Below are 17,611 nucleotides of genomic sequence, written 5' to 3'. Positions count from 1 at the left end.
CGATGCGCGAGGTGAGGCCGAAACCAAGGGCGCCCTTTTGAGCCTGGGGGCACGCCAGGCGCGGCGACGAGCGGCCAGGAGGCCTGAGCGTGGGTGCGGCCGCGGCCTTGGCCTGACCTGACCTGGCGAGCGAGGCAGGCCGGCAGGCTGGGGTTGGCAGCGCTCGCCTGGCCCTGGCCTGCCCTGGGCCTTGGCTGGCTGGCTTGGCCATCGGAGTGGAAAAAAGGATGCGCGCAGCCAGGCGGCCAGCCGACCGACCAGCCGCCCCGCCCTTGGCTCGCCCGCGCCGCTGCCCTGGGGTCGGCTGGCTGTCCAGCTCTGACGTCGACAGCTGCTCCGCGCCCTTGCTTGCCGCCCAATCCCAACTTACCCTTCTCTACCTTGACCCCGGACCTCCTTCTCTCTCTGTCTCGCGGTCTCACGGCGTCGTCCCTGCCTGCCCCGCTTTTGCTCGCCTCGTCGTCGATTGACGCTTTGCTGATCCGCCGCCTCTTGCTGGGGCTGGCGACTCTAACCTCGTTTGGGAGCATCGATCCGCTGCGTTTAGCGCTCGACTTTCTCCTTCTTTCCCTCTTTGAGCGACCGGCAGGGGGCCGCCCGTCATCATGTGGAGAAAGGAAATCTTTGGCTGGGCATCGCATTTCACGCTCTCGAGCGAGCGAGGGCCCTCCGCCGTGGACCCGTAGCGCCCTCTAGAGACCAACAAAGCTCAGCTAGGGAGGCATCGCCCAAAAGCGAGGACCAGGACCCGGTCTCACCGCCAGAGAGCTAGTCTACCGGCCGCACCACCGCTACGCCAGCTAGGCTCTTGCTCCGGCTCTCGCCGCCCGCGGGTCCCCCTCCGAAACCGCGCCCCTCGCCGTCCATACCATCTAGGCCAGGCCAGCCCTGGACTGGCCCAACGAAACTTTGGCCGCCATGCGCGCATTCACGCCGCCGCCGCCGCCGCCACCGCCTCGCCGTCCGGTGAAGTGAGGCGGACGAGGGCCTGCCACCGGCAGGTGTGGCCGGTCGGTGATGCGCAGAAGCTGGTTGGCCTCCAGGCTGCCTGACAACCTTGTTTTGAAATTCCTTGATTCCTTCTTCGAACCTGCAGCGCAAGCACGCCGGCCGGTCCGTTTGTCGGGTGTGTTGGCAGAGAGGTGGTCAGCCCTTCCCGGTCCTGACGGCCTCGCCGACATCGATACGGCAGGCGGTACCTACGAGCGGCCTGCCTGGGTGCGTGGCAGCCACCGCCGTGTGTCGTCGTCGTCGTCGTCGTCGTCGCCGCTTCTCGCTCCCCGCTCCCCGCCTCCTCACGAGTCCAGGCACCGCCCGCCGGTCCGATCCGATGATGGTGAGCAAAGGCAGGCCCATATGGCTCCCGAGGTGACGTCGCTGCGTTCGCAAACACCCAACCGAGATCCCCCTCGCAACTTATGCCGGCCTCACATGCCCAACAACAAACGCACGACTAACGGGCAGCAAGAGAGGAAGGCGAGCAAGCGAGTTTGGTGATGTTGGGGGCTTGGGGGGCCAGCTGGCAAACGTCCGACCGAGTCGGCTGGATGAACAGGCAGCAGGCAGTCCGGCAGGATCAGGCCGGAAAAGCCAGGTGCGCCGGGCAGACGAAGCCAACAGGCGAAGTCGAGGGCCATTCCTGGTGCGGCGACGGCGAATCTATCCGGGCGGGGTCGACGGGTGGAGACGACGGGGACAGGGACAAGGGCGACCCTACGACGTACATACAGTAGTACGGCTAGCCTGGCCAGCGTTGGCCGCTTTCACGAGGGGCTTGCCACGCTCCCTCCTCGACAGAAAAAAACCGGCGGGCGAGCGAGGCGGGCGGCGGCGGTGGCGAGAAACGGTGGCTTGCTTGCTGGGGGCTGCTCGCTCGTTCCTGGACCAACGTTGACGTTCTGCGCATCGCAGATGCTCCATCTTGGCTTGCTTGCCACTACTCTGCCTGCATCCTCCTGCTGCTCTGTTTGTGGGAAACTCTGCCTCTGCTGCTCGAGGTCGGAGCTGCCATGGGCGACGCAGGTGCCCGCTTGGGCCTTGGCGCTGGGTCAAGCGGCCACGCAGGCAGCTGTCAACCGCCCGACCATCGTGCGCCGGGCGTGTGAACATGGCGTGGCCAGGCCGAACGTCGGTACCTCTCGCCATGCTTATACCTCTTGCTGTGCCGGCCCCCTGAGCATCCGGGCGCTGCTCAGCCGTTGGCGGACAAGATCGGAGGGCCAAGACGAGGCGTCGCTGTGCAGCCAAGCCAGGACCAAGCGCAGCCAAGCACCCACCGTGCGGTGCGCCAAGCAAAAAGGAGCACACGACCTCGCGCGGCCTGGCACGGCCTGGCCTTGCCATAGCGAGGACGAGGTGGCAAAGCCAGCAGCTCCGACCGTTGGCATCGGCGGCTGTTGCTGGGGTTGTCGTCGCCTTGTGTCGGCCGAGAGCGATGCCGCGGCTACGCGTCGCGAGGACAAGGTAGATCTCGGGAGACGGCCCAGAACAGGCTGCAGGTCGGACGGGCGGGCGGGCGGACCAGCACAGCTCCACCCACGACCACGGCGGCGGCCAGACGGAAAACAGATGAAGCACCACCACCACGACCACCACTCCCGTCACCAATCTCACCGCGAGCACGCCGTCCGCCGCACGCGCGTACGCAACTGAAAGCGGATCATCGCAAATCGGGAAAAGAGCGCAGACACGGTTCTCTCCACTTCCAGAGCGCTCGCACATACATTCAACATTTCCTTCGCCCATCCAGCCCGCCGACAGCTGAACCGCGCATCGACATGCTGTACGCCGAGAGCGAAAAGGTGCTCTGCTACCATGGCCCGCTCATCTACCTGGCCAAGGTAGGTCCGCTCCGTGTCGGTGCAGCGATGCGGCCCGTTGTCTGCAGCCTCGCACTGATCCCGACACGCATGCCTCCGTTCATTACCCTTGGCGACGACGACTCCTCGGCGCAGATCCTCAAGGCCGAAAAGTGGACGGGCGACGACAACGCGACCCACCAAGTAGGACCGCACTACCTCGTCCACTACGACGGCTGGAAGAAGACGTGGGACGAGTGGGTGCCCGAGTCGCGCCTGCTCAAGCACAACGACGAGAACTTGGCCAAAAAGGCGGGGCTCGAGGTGGCCGCCAAGGCCGGGTCCCTCACGGCCTCGGGCGCCGCCTCGGAGACCAAGGCGACCAAGGAGACGAAGAAGGGCGCGGGGGCGGCGGCGGCCTCTGCGAGCGCGGCGGGTGGCGACGGGTCCGAGCGCAAGTCGACGGCGGCAAGAGGGACAAAACGAGGCCGAGAGGCCGAGCACGAAGACGAGTACATCAAGCGCCCCGAGATCAAGATCCCGATACCGGACGTGCTCAAGGTGCAGCTCGTCGATGACTGGGAGAACGTGACCAAGCACGAGCAGGTCAGTCCGGCGCGTGGCCATGCTGCTTCGATGAGAAGGAGGGAGAGCGCGCATGCTGACCCAGGATGAACCGGACCTGCCTTCTGGCCTCTGCACCGCAACAGCTCGTCAGGCTGCCACGGAAGCCGTGCGTCAACGACATCCTCGAAGACTACAAGGCGCACTACCTGGCAAACAAGAAGGAAAACAAGAGGTGAGTCAGCCGGCGTAGCGTGCCCGTCGCCCGTCGCAGCAGCGTCCTCGCGCTGAGCCCCGCCTATCACCCTGCATGCCTCTGCCTCGAACCGTGCCGTCGCATCACTTCTCCAGATCACCACAGGTGCTCGACGAGGTGCTCAAGGGCCTCAAGCTCTACTTTGACCGCTCGCTGGGCCAGAACCTGCTCTACAAGCTCGAACGGGCGCAGCTGGCCAAGTACCGCCTCGACCACGGGCCCAAGATGGGCGACGGCGACATCTCGTCGTCGCCATCGGCCGCGGCGGCTGGAGGCGCCGCGCATGGCAACTCCAACAGCAGCGGTGGTGGTGCTGCTCGTAGCGGCGCAGCGTCAGCGACGACGGGCAGCGCGGCGGCGGTCAACGGCGATGCGCTCGAGCCGAGCAACATCTACGGCGCAGAACACCTGCTCCGCCTCTTTGTCAACCTGCCCATGATTATTGTGCACACCTCGATGGACGCCGAGAGCATCGCGGTGCTCAAGGAGCACCTGGCTGAGTTCCTGTCGTGAGTTTCCGGACCCCTACCGTCCTGTCTGCCCGCTACGTCTGCGCATCTGCTCCAGGACTGACACCCCTCCCATCACCTCTTTGCCATTGTATTCCTGCGACGCGGACGGCGTACGCACAGGTACATGGTCAAGGAGAAGCAGCGTCTGTTCACCCGCGACTACGAGACGGCCACGGCGTCGCAGCAACGTCTTAGTGCCACGTAGCCGCCCGCAGCGCGGATGCAATGCGATGATGTCCAAATGCCGTGTCGTGGATCGCGATCCCGTTCGTGGATGCGTGCGGATAGGGGACTCTGTCGTGCGTCAATGGCGAGGTTGACGAAGTCTTCATCCCACCGACCCCGTGTAGATCTCGGCGGAAGGACAATGAATACGGCTATACCTCGACCGAATCGGTAGAGGCTGCAGTGGCTCCCCGCCGCCGCCGCGGCGCGTACGTTGGGAAGGGCGCGATTCCACCTGCGTCTGCGTCTGCGTCTGCGTCTGCTGCGTCTGCGTCTGCGGATGGAGTTGCGGCTGCGGTAAAGCAGGAGATGCTTGGACTCGAATTCGGTCCGATTCGGGTTCGGACGGTGCAGATGGCCGCTCCGATACCGTACGGATCGCGAGCTTGATCCATCTCCGCGGCCTGTTGAGGGAAACGACGAGAAAGGTAGCGACCATCTGCGACCGGTATGCAGGGACACGGTATCGACTCGTGTCAGTGCCGCTGTCCGAGCGATCGACCGCTCGCTCTTGTCGTGGCGTGACCACGCCGAGCTCGCACGCTCACCGCCAAAGCGCCGACGAGGAGACGCACAAAGTGCGCCACACGCACCGCCAGGCTCGTCAGGACGCACACGACCAGCCAGATGATGCGGACCGTCGTGCCGGTCGCCCGAGCTGCGCCAGACAGGCCCAGCTTGGTCGACAACCAGCCCGACACGAGGTCGAGAGCTGCGTGCGTTCGAGTAAGGAGCGAGTATCGGGCACGGGGCCGAGTGAGTCTCTCGCATGCTGCGTCTCGGCGGCCGGCCAACCCGCGACACTCACGATACCACGTTGGCGCCCTGGCGTTGCGTGCGGCAGAGGAAGCGGGGTCGAAGAGCGCATCTCGCCCCTGAGCCGTCGTCGGCACCTCGTACAGATCCACGCCCACCAGGCGACCGAACAGGACGAGCGCCATGCCCGAGTAGCTCTGGGCGGGCCTCGTCCACCGGTCCGCGGTCGACATCGTGACACGACCCCACTCCGCTTCCACCCTCTCCCTCTCGCTACGCAGCAAGTCCCAGCGATCGCTCTCGTTGATCAGCCGATGTGTGTGCGCTGCAAAGGCCATCGTCGCCGCCTGCATCGCCCCCTGCTGGTCGCTGGCTAGGAGGGCAAGCCCGTCCCGCGTCCTGTCCAGGTAGGCTGATGCCGAGCTGCTCGCGTCTTTGATAGAGTTGACCAGGTCCAGGGCGGGCACCAGCTCGTGCTCGAGTCGTTGTGCGGCGAGTCGTGATGCGCCTGACAGGGCATCTTCGAGAGATTGGGCATGCCTCTTGAGCACGGTGTCGAGCCCTGTCGCGACCTGTTCCAGCCCACGTCGGTACATCTCGCCGTCAGCCAGGCGTGTTGGTGACGTCCGTATCGAGCTGCGGTCTGTTCGCTCACCTCGCTCTGGGCGGCCTGCATCAGCCGAGTGATGTCGGCCGAAGCTGTTTCGAAGACGCCCGTCGCGATGTTCTCGCCATGTCTGGACAGACGTGCAAGGGCCTGGCTCGGACCAAGGCCCCGATCTTGGTTCAGTCCGACCTTGTCGTGCCGGCTCATCCGCGTGGTTTTCCAGCTGCTCACCTGCTCAAGGGTCACAGAGGCGTCTGCCCGCAAGCGACCGGCTTCACCTGCGATGCGACGAAGAGCTTCACCCGCTGCCGTGTCTAGGCTGGCCACCAAGGAAATCAGGGCCTGATGGCGGGCGAGTCGAGCGATCTCAGTGAGCTGGATGGGATGCCTCCTTTTCTGAAGTGCCATGGCAGGCTGCCTCGCTCACTTCATTCTCCCTGCGCTGCACCTCGTCGAAGCTGCGGAGCGACGCCTGGAAGCTCTCGAGCGCCTCTTCCTGCCTGTCGTGGTGGCGACGGACCACCTCCCGAAGCGAGGCTCCGTCTTGAGCGGCAGCCCTGTAGAGGTCTCTCGCGGTGTCTGCGGAAAGGATGGCGAGGTGACCGATTTTGGTCGGTGAGTCTCATCAGGACACGGCGGGGCGTCTGGGCTCCGTCGCCAGACGGAGGCGGATCGACCATGGCTCACCGATCTCGTGCCAGCGTCGAAGCGCAAAGCAGATCTGCGGGACGTCGCGGAGATAGCCCGAGTACGAGGACCACGCCTGCGGGCTGCGCGAAAGGGCCCTGACCGTTGCAACGTGCCGCACGAGGCCAGAGAGGGAAAAGTGAGCCTCCGGACCGCTGACCCCATCGAGGCGGTGACGGGCAGCGTTGCTCACTGAACGCAGCTCGACAGGCTCTGCTCACCGACTTGCGATGCATTCGCCTCTGCATCGAGGATGCCCGAGCACTCGAGTGGCAGAGGCTGCAGCGCCGAGGTCAAGTCGCAGGCGGCGAGCCGGATGGCGGCTGCGAGCATTTTCCGGCGAGAATAATCATGGCAAAGCGAGTCAGCCTTCGATGCCGCGTCCTCGCCGAGCACAGAGGAGTGCCGGCTGCCATCGCCCACCTAGGCTCTTGTCGAGGGCGTTTGAGTCAAGCTCGTCGCCACATTGGCTCTTGACCTTGACCATGGCCTCGGCGTGGCAGTCGTGCTTGCGTTGCTCCCGTGCCTCCAGCCTTCGAAGGGTCGCTGCGGAGAGAGGCGCGGATCACCACCGGGGCGTTGGCATCTCGCGTTTCGTCCCGACGTCAGCATCGGCTCCTGCCTCTGAACGACGGGCTTACCTCTACCGGCTTCAACGGCGGCTTCCTCGCCCCGGCTGAGGACTGTCGTCGTCGAGTAGAGGCAGACTTCAGCACTTGTCGAGGGTTTGAAGAGCCAAAGGGCCGACCCGGAAGACGCAGATCACTGACCGGGGTCTAGCGTCGGAGAGGGTGAGGCTGGCCTTGACCAACGCAGCGCGAGCGAGCTGGGCGGGCCGAGGCCCAGGATGACCAGCACGAGGAGCAGCGAGGGCATGAGCATCGATCTCGGCCACATCATCATGAAACACAAGTCCGCGCTGCGTGCGCGGGAAGGCGGGGAAACGAGGGGATTGAGGACGGCGATGGTGGCAAGAGGGGATGGGTGGGCGGCGCGCTGCTCTAGGCATCCTCGAGGTCGAAGAGCCGAGGCCGGGGGCGAGGGCAAAGCGGTCGCCGCTCGCTGCAGGCGCCTCGAACAGCGCCCAAGGTGCCCGCCCCCGCCCAGCAGCAGCCCAGCGGATCGCGCCACCGCAGCCGAGAGCGAGCTAGCTAGACGGACCGCTTGGCTCGATCGCTGCTCCGTGTCTTCGGCCTGGCCTCGGCCCGTCGGCCAAAGTTTGAGGCAGCATCACGTCTCGGCGATCGGAGCGGGACCGATTCGCTGCCTTAGGCGGGCTAGCCGCACAGCCGCCTGGCAGCTATGATCAGAGCCAAGCACAGCCGCGAACGGTGGCGACAAGACTCATTCACGCCCGTCCCGGATCGGTGCTCTACATCGGAGGGGAGGCCAGGACCAGAGGCCGAAGCAGCGCAAGGAAAGTGTAAGCTTAAGACAGAGTAAAAAAGGAGAAAGAGGCCGGGTACCAAAGCGGCGAGACAGAGGAAGACGGGCAAGCGGTAGGGGATCGACAACGCCGGGCCAGCGGGGGAGGGATGGACTGGGGCGAAGGGGGGCAGGTGGCACACGAAACGACCGGGCGCGCCCCAGGACGCCGAGAGGGAGGCTGGCGGGGCGCAGAGACGGCGCCGCTGCCGAAGGGCAAGACCCCTCCTGTGACGGCCCAACTGCCCCGGGGTCGGTGGGCGGCCCGCTCAGTTGCGGAGCGAAAAGCCCTTCTTCTTGGTCGCCTGCGACACCTTCTCTGGCGTGAGCGGGCGGCCGCTCTCGAGCCTTCTCCTCTTGTCCTCGAGCTCGAGCCTCTGCTTTTCGAGGGCGTCGCGCATCTCGCGGTGGCGCGCGTAGAGCTCCTCCTCGCTCTGCTTGAGCTTTGCCTCTTTTTCGGCCACCTTTTGCTGGAAGACGAGCTTCATCTCGTTTTCCATCTTCCGCAGCCGCGCCTCGTGCAGCGACCGCTCCTCGGCCATCTTGGCCGCCGGGTTGACCTCCTTGAACACGCTGTGGTCCTGCGTCACGCCCATCGCCGTCAGCTTCTCGCTGCGGTACTTTTCGTACAGCACGTTGTTGGTGTGCTCCTTGAGCTCCTCCATGTGCGTGTGGATCAGCATCTGGCGCAGCTTGACAAAGTCGCAGTGCTCCTCGTTGTCGACCTCGATGACGCCCCAGGGGTACGCGCGGCCGCGCACCCGGCGGCCGTCGGGCGTGTCAATCTCGGTGTTGGAGCCGACGACGGCGAACGGCACCTTGGCCGAAATCTCCTGGATCTCGAGCATCGTCTCCTCGTCCTCGTTCTCGTAGATGGGCGCGTGGAAGATCTCGATGTTGTGGTAGGCGATGTCGTTGAGGATCCGCTGCTTGAACGCGACAATCTCCTCGTCGGTCAGCGTGTCCGACTTGGCAATGACCGGGATGAGGTTGACCTTCTGGTGCAGCCGACGCATGAACTCGATGTCGATCGGTCGAAGGCTGCCACGACGCGAGAAGAGGGCGAGGGCGAGGGCGAGGGCGAGGACGGGGGGGGCGAGCAGGTTGGCACAATCCGCGGGAATGTCAGCTGACTGGTCGCTTTGGCTTCCGGCGGCAACCACCAGCACCGCCAAAGGCACGCTCTCGTGCGCAGCACCCATCTCGCTCGACTTACGAGTGGCCCGTGGGCTGGACAAAGTAGATGCAGGCGTGGACGCGGTTGTCCTGCATCTTTGTCCTGTTGACGCGGTTCTCCTGCTCGAGGTAGGCGTCGAAGCGCGACTCGATGTTGTCGACGACGGGCTTCCAGCTGCAGGTGCCAGGGGGCAAGGCGCGTAGAAGGCGGCGATGCACGGTTGCTCGGTCAGCGGGTCGGTCGAAGGCATCCGAACCCGGACCCAGGCCCCATCGAGCGGCTCACCTCTCATCGTTGTTGACAAAGTCGCCGAAACCGGGCGTGTCGACGACGTTGAGGCGCAGGCGGACGCCGTTCTCGTCAATGTCTGTGCGGTCGGAGAGCGATGGCGGTGGAGCGAGCGTGCATGGTCGTTGACAAGAGGTCAGCGGGAAGGCTCAGCAGCCACGGACGTAGAGTGTTTCGAGGACTCACCAGCGCTGATGCTCTCGATGGCGACCGTCTTGGGCCTCTCCTGGTGTGGTGGCGCAACCTGCTTGCGAGGGTAGAGGGTGGTGTTGAAGAGAGTGTTGATGAGGGTCGACTTGCCGAGACCGGACTCGCCTGCATTGGCCAAGGCGGATCAAGGCATGTAGACAAGTGGTCAGCAACGGCTGGTGGCGCACATAAGATGGAGCCAAGTAGCAGTCCTCCGTCGCTCTGGTGCTCCAAAGGTGCTGGAGGACAAGCGACGGCGGCAACAGCTGCCACCGGTTTCATGAAGGCCGGCCAAGACATGGCCCCGCTGCATGCGCTGTCGCTTGGAAACTCACCGACAACCATTGCAGTGAAGCTGAAACCCTTGCGCACGCTCTTGCGGTGGACCTGGTTGGGCAGGTTGGCAAAGCCGACGTAGCCCATCAGCTTCTTTCGTGCCAGGCCGGCGACGGTGCTGGCATCGGCGGCGGGAGCGCCGTTCGTCGGTGCGAGTTCGGCCATGTCGAATCAGTGAGGCCCAAGGGCAGAGGCTGGAGGCAGGTTCCGGATGAAAGGTCGGAGGGACGGAAGGTCGGGGCGGGTAAGGGCAAGAAGGCGGCCGTCGAAAGCAAAAGTGCGGACTTGCTTCTTCAAGAGCGCGCTAAGAGATACGATCGGCGACCGAGAGGCAGCGTTAGATGGAGCGAAAGGTCGCACGGACGGTTGGCCTTGGATCCTCTAGAGAGTTGGCCGCGCGTGAGCCGAGATGATATCCGCAAGACGAAGTCGAGGTCGAGATGGCGGCGGTGCAGAGCGTCGACGAGGTGATCGCGATGAGCGCGAGTGGAGCCAGGCGAAGGGAAAGAGGTAGGGATGGAGAGGAGAGGCAGCCAAAGGTGACGGGCAGCAACGATGGGGCAACGAGGAGCGGCAGGTGAGGCAGGCAGGAGGGATGACGGGAGGGCAGGGGAGCGAGCGATGCGATGCGGAGCCAGACAGATGAAAGGTCGGGTGCGCGCGTGTGTGTGCGGTACGGGCTGGCGGGGCACACGCTGGTGGGTGGGGTGTTGCAAGCGCAAGGCAGGCAGGCTGGCTGGCTAGCTTCGCAGGCAAAGGCAGGCGAGCCTAGGCAGGAGGAGGGCTCGCCTGCCGCCTGCCTGCCCGCCTGCCTGCCTGCTCGCCTTGACCTGGGAAGTGGCCTGGGCGCCAGCCTGCTGGCCTCCTCGCTCCTTCTTGCCAGGCCAGGTCGGGCCCCCCTCGCTCTGCCCGCCCGTGCGTGCGTGCGTGCGTGAGTCGCCTGGCCCTGCTGGTTTGGTCTGGCCTGGCGAGGCGGCGGGCGGGCGCTGGATGAACGGCGGGCGGGGGCGGCGTCGGCGGCAGCCTGCGCTCGACCTCGCTGGACTCCCTGGCCTGGCCTGCCTGCGTGGAATTTCCGTCTCGCCCCGCCAGCGCCGCGAAGCGAGGGCCCCCCTCTGCTCTGTCCTCTCGCTTCCGCCAGCTGGCCCCTCCGAGTTTGATGGCCCATGCGCAGCGAGCCTGCAAAAGCCTGGCCTTGAGGCTCGAAAGGAAGGCCCGGGCGCCGCAGCCCGGCGCATCGCTCGCGGGGCGCAAATGGAGGCTTCGGATCCGAGCAGATGCCGATCATCTGGAATGGCGGCGAGTGCGCACCAGCCCATCCCTGAAAGAGGCATAGCCTCTGCCTCTGCTTCTTCTCGCCCCAGCGTGGCCGGGCCCCGCCCCGACGTCGCGAGGACGGGGTTGAGCGACCTGCACACCGCCTCTACCCGTCATCATGGCAGGCAGGGCATTGCGAGCAAGGGCAAGAAACGTTCGCCTCCCGTACGGCAAAAGGAAGAGGCGGCCAGCTGGGGACCACAAGCAAGGGGTGGCAGGCTGCTGACCTGACGCTTCTCAAAAGGCTGACGGCGTCGTCGGCGGGCTGCTGACCTCTCGCAGAGGGTGTTGCGTACGCCTTGCTTGGAAGCTCGCCTGGGGGTGGTCAATCGCCTGATTCTGCCAACGAGCGAAGCAGCGAAGGAGCGGGCGAGCGGCGGGCAGCAGCAGCGGCAAGCACGCACGCACGCACGCACGCACGCACGCACGTTCCCACCCACGGGTCCTTGCTTCCTGCCAGCCTCAGGCCAGCGCCTTTCAGGAAACTCGGTCTTGCGGGCGGGCAAGAGGCAAGGCGCACGCCCGTCCGCGCGCGGTCCAGGCAGCGGAGGGCAGCGGAGGGCAGCGGAGGGCAGCGCAGGGCAGGCGCGGCTTGGATTTCTGGCCAATTTTTTTTTCTTCTCGTTCATCGTGGCCGCCTCCGCTGCGCCGCCTGCCCTGCCCCCTGGATCTTTGTCCTGACGCACCGCTCGTTCCAAGGCTCCTGCCTGCCTGCCTGCCTGCCTGCCCAACACAGCACAGGGCAGCAGGCGGCGGCGGCGGTGGCCCCTCCATCCCCCCGACGCCGCTCCAATCTTCTCGCCGCTGCTGGCTTGCTGGAGTACTTAACCGCCCGCCCTGGTCTACGTCCCCTTCCTGTCCCACCACCACCCCAACCACCACCTTCTATCCCCTCCTTCACCCTCCCCCCTTTTCATTTTCGCAACCATGCCCAACTACAAGGTGGGTTCCCTGGAATCGCAGGTGCCGACCGGCCCTCTTGGTCCTTGTCCTGCTACCTGGGTGCTGAGCAGGGCTGTCAGTGGACAGGGCCCCGGCGGCGCGGCGAACTCCTTGTCGCGCTTCCCTGTGGAGCGATGAGATTCCGAAACTGACAAATGCCCCCATCTCACCTCTATCCGCGTGATTGCTTTGCGCTGACAGGTCGCCGACATCTCGCTTGCCGCCTTCGGCCGCAAGGAGATTGAGATCGCCGAGGGCGAGATGCCCGGCCTGATGCAGCTGCGTGCCAAGTACGGCCCCCAGCAGCCGCTCAAGGGCGCCCGCGTCACCATCTGCCTGCACGCCACCGTCCAGACGGCCGTGCTGGTCGAGACCATCACCGCCCTCGGCGGCCTCGTCACCTGGTCGTCGTGCAACATCTTCTCGACCCAGGACCACGCCGCCGCCGCCATCGCCGTCACCGGCGTGCCCGTCTTTGCCTGGAAGGGAGAGACCGAGGAGGAGTACAACTGGTGCATCGAGCAGACGCTCAAGGCGTTCCCCGGCGGCGAGGGCCCCAACATGCTGCTCGACGACGGCGGCGACCTCACCTGGATGATCCACAACAAGTACCCCGAGATGCTCGCCGGAATCAAGGGCGTGTCCGAGGAGACGACGACCGGCGTCCACCACCTTTACACGGCCATGAAGAAGGGCACGCTCAAGCTTCCCGCCATCAACGTCAACGACTCGGTGACCAAGTCCAAGTTTGACAACTACTACGGCTGCCGCGAGTCGCTCGTCGACGGCATCAAGCGCGCCACCGACGTCATGCTGGGCGGCAAGGTGGCCGTCGTCGCCGGCTTCGGCGACGTCGGCAAGGGCTGCGCCGAGTCGCTCCGCGGCTACGGCTGCCGCGTCATTGTCACCGAGGTCGACCCGATCAACGCCCTCCAGGCCGCCATGGCCGGCTACCAGGTCGACGTGCTCGACGACGTTGCGCCGATTGCCAACATCTTTGTCACCACGACGGGCTGCCGCGACATTATCACCTCGAAGCACTTTGAGGCCATGCAGGACGACGCCATCGTGTGCAACATTGGCCACTTTGACATTGAGATTGACGTCGCGTGGCTCAAGGCCAACGCCAAGGAGGTGGTCAACATCAAGCCCCAGGTGGACCGCTTCACGCTCCAGAACGGCAAGCGCATCATCCTGCTCGCCGAGGGCCGCCTGGTCAACCTCGGATGCGCCACCGGCCACCCGTCGTTCATCATGAGCGCGTCGTTCTGCAACCAGACGCTCGCCCAGATCGCCCTGTGGAACGACCACGAGGGCAAGTACGAGAAGGGCAAGGTCTACATGCTGCCCAAGGAGCTCGACGAGGAGGTCGCCATGACGCACCTGGCCAAGCTCAACGTCAAGCTGACCAAGCTCACCCAGGTCCAGGCCGACTACCTCGACCTGCCCGTCGAGGGCCCCTTCAAGCGCGACACCTACCGCTACTAGACGGAGGAGCCCACACGGCCCCCGCGGTCGCGCCCCTCCCGCCGCCTTAGAAGCGCTGCTGCTTGCTGCTCGCGCGACGAGGTCGTGCCTGCCTGCCTCGCTCGCTCGCTCCCTGTCCCGGTCTGCGTCCCCATCCATCTTTGATCCACCCCGGCAACGTCCTCTGTTACGCTCCTAGAGCCCCTTTCGCTCCTACCTCACTGTAACACTAGTCTCAACGCGCTACGACCCACTCCTCCCCCCTGTCCCTCCGCCCTTCTTATCGTTTTCGGCTCTGGGCACTGCTGCTGCTACGTCGCACCGGCACGCCAGCCTACCTGAGCCACCACCCAACGTCGACATCAAGGTCTTTCGTCTTCTCGGTCCCTCGTATACAGTCCAAAAAAGCAATGATATTCCCCCGGCCTTCTCAACAAGGCCAAACCTCATCTCACACCCGCGCGCGACGTTGCCTGTGAGCGTGCCGTCGCGAGGTGCGGCTTGTGCTGACCGAGCGGCGCGATGGAAGCGTGGCGAAGTGGCGAGGGCCGGGGCGACCGGCGGCAAAGGGGGCGCAGGCAGCGGCCATGCGGACGGAGGCCAGCCGATCGTCCGGCGGAGGCGGGCGGCGAAGGCGCCGAGAGCTGAGCAGGCGCCCGTCTGTCTGGCCGGCGAGCAGACCGGCGCATTTGCCTCCTCCTCTCTCTTTTTCTCGAAGACTGACCACCGACTCTGCCTCGCCCTAACGTGCTTGCCCGCTTGCAGGCCTGCCTGGCGGCCTGTCTGCGGCGTCTGCAACGACCGTCCGTCGGGCTGGCTGGTGAGCGACAAGAAAGCAGGCAACCAGGCCAGGCCAGCCACGCCGCCGGACCGCGTGGTGGCTCGAGAGCTGTGGGGCGTCGGTCGTCGAGGCGGTGGGCGCGCACGGTGGTCCGAAGGCCGAAAAGAGGCTCTCGCCTGACCTGACCTGACCTGACCGCTTTTTCGCTCGAAGTCCGTGCCTGGCGGCCCACCTCGAGCCGAGGCTCCGTAGCAGCCGGCAGGCAGGCAGCCCTTTGGCAGCTTTGCCTCGCCCAACCTCCTCTCATCCCCCTCGGCCCGCCCGACGACAACCAAAGACAACGACGACCACTGCTGCCACAAACACAACCACCGACCCTGCCACCACCCTCGCCGCAGTCCTAGTCGAGCGCACCGCACCGCACCGCAGCACAAGACGGTTCATGGCCCTCAGATCCTCTCGTGCCGGCCACCACTTACTCGACCACCTCGCACTCCGACCCGCGACCCTTGGCCTCCTTCGCACGGCCTCGTCCACACGCTACTCGACCTCGATCCCCGCCGGCCCTTTCTCAGGCCGACGTAGCGTATCCAAGCTGGCCTTCCCCCACCTCTCGGGCGCAAGCAGCACCTCCGCCAACAGAACTGGTAGCCTCTTCGCGCTCAGCAAGGGCTTCAACACTTCCTACGGCCTCCAGCACATCGACCGCCGCCGACAGCTCCACAAGCCCACGCATTCCGCCGCAGACGACGCCAAGATGGGTGCCATCGCCACAGGTAGGGTCGACACCGCCCAGCGGGTGGCTGCCCTCCGAAAGCTCATGGAACAGGAAAACGTCCAGGCCTACGTCGTCCCCTCGGAAGACGAGCACGCCTCCGAATACCCCGCCGACTCGGACCTCCGCAGGGGCTACATCACCGGCTTCACCGGCTCTGCGGGCTGCGCCATCGTCACCCTCAAAGAGGCGCTCCTCTTCACCGACGGCCGCTACTTTCTCCAGGCCGGCCAGCAGCTCGAGCCGGGCGTCTGGACCCTCATGAAGCAGGGAGAGCCCAACGTCCCCACCTGGCAGGGTGAGTGAGGCGCGCAGACCTCGATCGCGCTGCTGTCGTCTGGGTGATCTGCGGGCTGTTGGCCGATGATCCTTCGGCCTGCTCACGCCTGGTCGCCCACCTTTGCCTCTCCTTGCCGCTGCCCCGCTCCAGAGTACCTCTCCAAGAACGTGCCCGCCAACTCCCGGATCGGCATGGACCCCTCCCTGATCAGCGCCGACGACGCCAAGGACATCTCTTCCGAGCTGGCCAAGATCGGCTCGAGCCTCGTCGGCATCCGCGACAACCTCGTCGACCAGGTCTGGACCGACCGGCCCTCGCGCCCGCACGAGCCCATCTTTGTCCTCACCGACGAGTACGCCGGCCGCGGGTACGCCGACAAGATCCAGGAGCTGCGCGACGAGATCAGCAAGAAGAACGGCAAGGGCTTTGTCGCCAACATGCTCGACGAGACCGCCTGGCTCTTCAACCTGCGCGGCACCGACGTGCCCTACAACCCCGTCTTCTTCTCCTTTGCCCTCGTCCTGCTTGACCGCACCCTGCTCTACGTCGACGACCGCCAGCTCAGCGACGACGTCAGGTCCCACCTCGGATCGGACGTCACGCTGCGCCCCTACTCGAGCTTCTACGACGACCTCCGCAACGTCGGCGCCGAGCTCAAGGACGGCGAGAAGATCATCATCGGCAAGCGCGCCTCGCTCGCCGTCCAGGAGGCGCTCGGCGGCCCTGGCAAGGTCGAGATCGCGCGCTCGATCGTGGGCGATCAAAAGTCGATCAAGAACGACACGGAGCTCGACGGCTTCCGCGCGTGCCACATCCGCGACGGCGCCGCCCTCTGCCAGTACTTTGCCTGGCTCGAGGAGAAGCTGCAGGCGGGGGAAAAGGTGACCGAGTCCGAGGGCGCCGACGTGCTCAGCCAGTACCGCCAGAAGCTCGACCACTTCCGCGGCGAGAGCTTCACGACGATCTCGTCGACTGGCCCCAACGGCGCCATTATCCACTACAGCCCGGACCCTGCGTCGTGCCCGGCCATTGACGTCGACGAGATCTACCTGTGCGACTCGGGCGCCCAGTTCACCGACGGCACCACCGACGTCACGCGCACCTGGCACTTTGGCAAGCCCACCGACGCCCAGGTGCGTGCCTTTACCCGCGTCCTGCAGGGGCACATTGCCATTGACCGCGCCGTCTTCCCCAAGGGCACGACGGGCTACCTGCTCGACGTGCTGGCAAGGCGTGCGCTGTGGGAGGACGGTCTCGACTACCGCCACGGCACCGGCCACGGCGTGGGCCACTTCCTCAACGTCCACGAGGGCCCGCAGGGCATCGGCACGCGCACCGTCTTCAACGACACCAGCCTCAAGGAAAACATGGTCGTCTCCAACGAGCCGGGCTACTACGAGGACGGCAAGTGGGGCATCCGCATCGAGAACCTCGTCATGTGAGTCGTCGGCGGGCCTCTTCCCAGTCCCCGCTTCGGCTTTGCTGCTCCCTGTTGCTTTGTGCCAGGTCATGCTGACCCGCCCACCTGTCTGGTTCTCTCTCTGCTTGCCCGTGCATGCCCAGCGTGCGCCCCGCCAAGACGCCCAACAACTTTGGCGAAAAGGGCTACCTGACGTTTGAGCACCTGACCATGTGCCCGATCCAGGTCAAGCTGATTGACGCGAGCCTGCTCAACGCCGACGAAAAGAAGTGGATCAACGAGTACCACGCCGAGGTCGAGCAGAAGGTGGCGCCGCTGCTGGCGGGCGACGAGCGGGCGCTCAAGTGGCTCCAGCGCGAGTGCCAGGCGCGGGTCTGATGGCGCCGCAGCCTGCCTGCCTCGCCGATCGCCTGTCCCGGCCTCGCTGCCTTTCGATGCTCCCCTTCGCTCTTTGTTGCTACGTTGTGAACGGATGATGTTGACCTCGCGCCATGTAGATACATTCTCATAGTTTAACAGGCTGGGACCCGTCCGCGGCCACTCTGCAAATGCCACCGTTTCGAGGAGGAGACGATGCGCCGAGGCAGACGGTGCGGATAGCGTGGGTTCGTCGTCGGCGACGTGCCTGGCTCTGGCCCTCCTCGTCAGGCTGGTTGCTGAGCTGGGCCAGCGACAAGGTGGTGCTGGCTGCTCCTGCTGCCGCACGCGGCGAGGACGTGGGCAAGCAGCAAAGTTGACCCCAACTACCTCGGCACCGCTTCTCGGAAGTTGAGACGGCCGCCCGGGAATCGGCGAGGGCCGAGGCAGGC

At 65.5% G+C, this 17,611-nt stretch overlaps 5 protein-coding genes across 5 annotated transcripts; 3 read left to right on the top strand and 2 right to left on the bottom strand.

The window, feature by feature from the left end:
• Positions 1-2,777: 2,777 nt before the first annotated feature.
• PFL1_01168 (uncharacterized protein) lies at positions 2,778-4,335 on the top strand (the record flags this gene model as incomplete). Its single annotated transcript, XM_007878671.1, has 5 exons — positions 2,778-2,840; positions 2,955-3,404; positions 3,509-3,597; positions 3,714-4,127; positions 4,251-4,335. The coding sequence occupies 5 exons, from the start codon at positions 2,778-2,780 to the stop codon at positions 4,333-4,335; spliced, it is 1,101 nt and encodes a 366-aa protein (XP_007876862.1).
• Positions 4,336-4,831: 496 nt separating this feature from the next.
• On the bottom strand, positions 4,832-6,892 carry PFL1_01167 (uncharacterized protein; the record flags this gene model as incomplete). The annotated part of the gene is made up of 9 exons (XM_007878670.1): positions 4,832-4,840; positions 4,949-5,067; positions 5,164-5,683; positions 5,767-5,868; positions 5,950-6,060; positions 6,146-6,297; positions 6,406-6,503; positions 6,599-6,728; positions 6,829-6,892. The coding sequence occupies 9 exons, from the start codon at positions 6,890-6,892 to the stop codon at positions 4,832-4,834; spliced, it is 1,305 nt and encodes a 434-aa protein (XP_007876861.1).
• A 1,207-nt stretch (positions 6,893-8,099) lies between these two features.
• Positions 8,100-9,985, bottom strand: PFL1_01166 (uncharacterized protein; the record flags this gene model as incomplete). The annotated part of the gene is made up of 5 exons (XM_007878669.1): positions 8,100-8,871; positions 9,047-9,181; positions 9,293-9,374; positions 9,482-9,610; positions 9,820-9,985. 5 exons carry the CDS (start codon positions 9,983-9,985, stop codon positions 8,100-8,102), a joined length of 1,284 nt encoding a protein of 427 aa, XP_007876860.1.
• Positions 9,986-12,064: 2,079 nt separating this feature from the next.
• On the top strand, positions 12,065-13,567 carry PFL1_01165 (uncharacterized protein; the record flags this gene model as incomplete). The annotated part of the gene is made up of 2 exons (XM_007878668.1): positions 12,065-12,079; positions 12,281-13,567. 2 exons carry the CDS (start codon positions 12,065-12,067, stop codon positions 13,565-13,567), a joined length of 1,302 nt encoding a protein of 433 aa, XP_007876859.1.
• Positions 13,568-15,084: 1,517 nt separating this feature from the next.
• Positions 15,085-17,180, top strand: PFL1_01164 (uncharacterized protein; the record flags this gene model as incomplete). Its single annotated transcript, XM_007878667.1, has 3 exons — positions 15,085-15,400; positions 15,533-16,820; positions 16,946-17,180. The coding sequence occupies 3 exons, from the start codon at positions 15,085-15,087 to the stop codon at positions 17,178-17,180; spliced, it is 1,839 nt and encodes a 612-aa protein (XP_007876858.1).
• Positions 17,181-17,611: the final 431 nt, after the last annotated feature.

Source organism: Pseudozyma flocculosa, assembly GCF_000417875.1.
Source record: "Pseudozyma flocculosa PF-1 unplaced genomic scaffold scaffold00003, whole genome shotgun sequence".
NCBI classification, from domain to species: Eukaryota; Fungi; Basidiomycota; class Ustilaginomycetes; order Ustilaginales; family Ustilaginaceae; genus Pseudozyma; species Pseudozyma flocculosa.
Note: the sequence above shows the minus strand (reverse complement) of the source record. Positions and strands in the feature narration are given on the sequence as shown.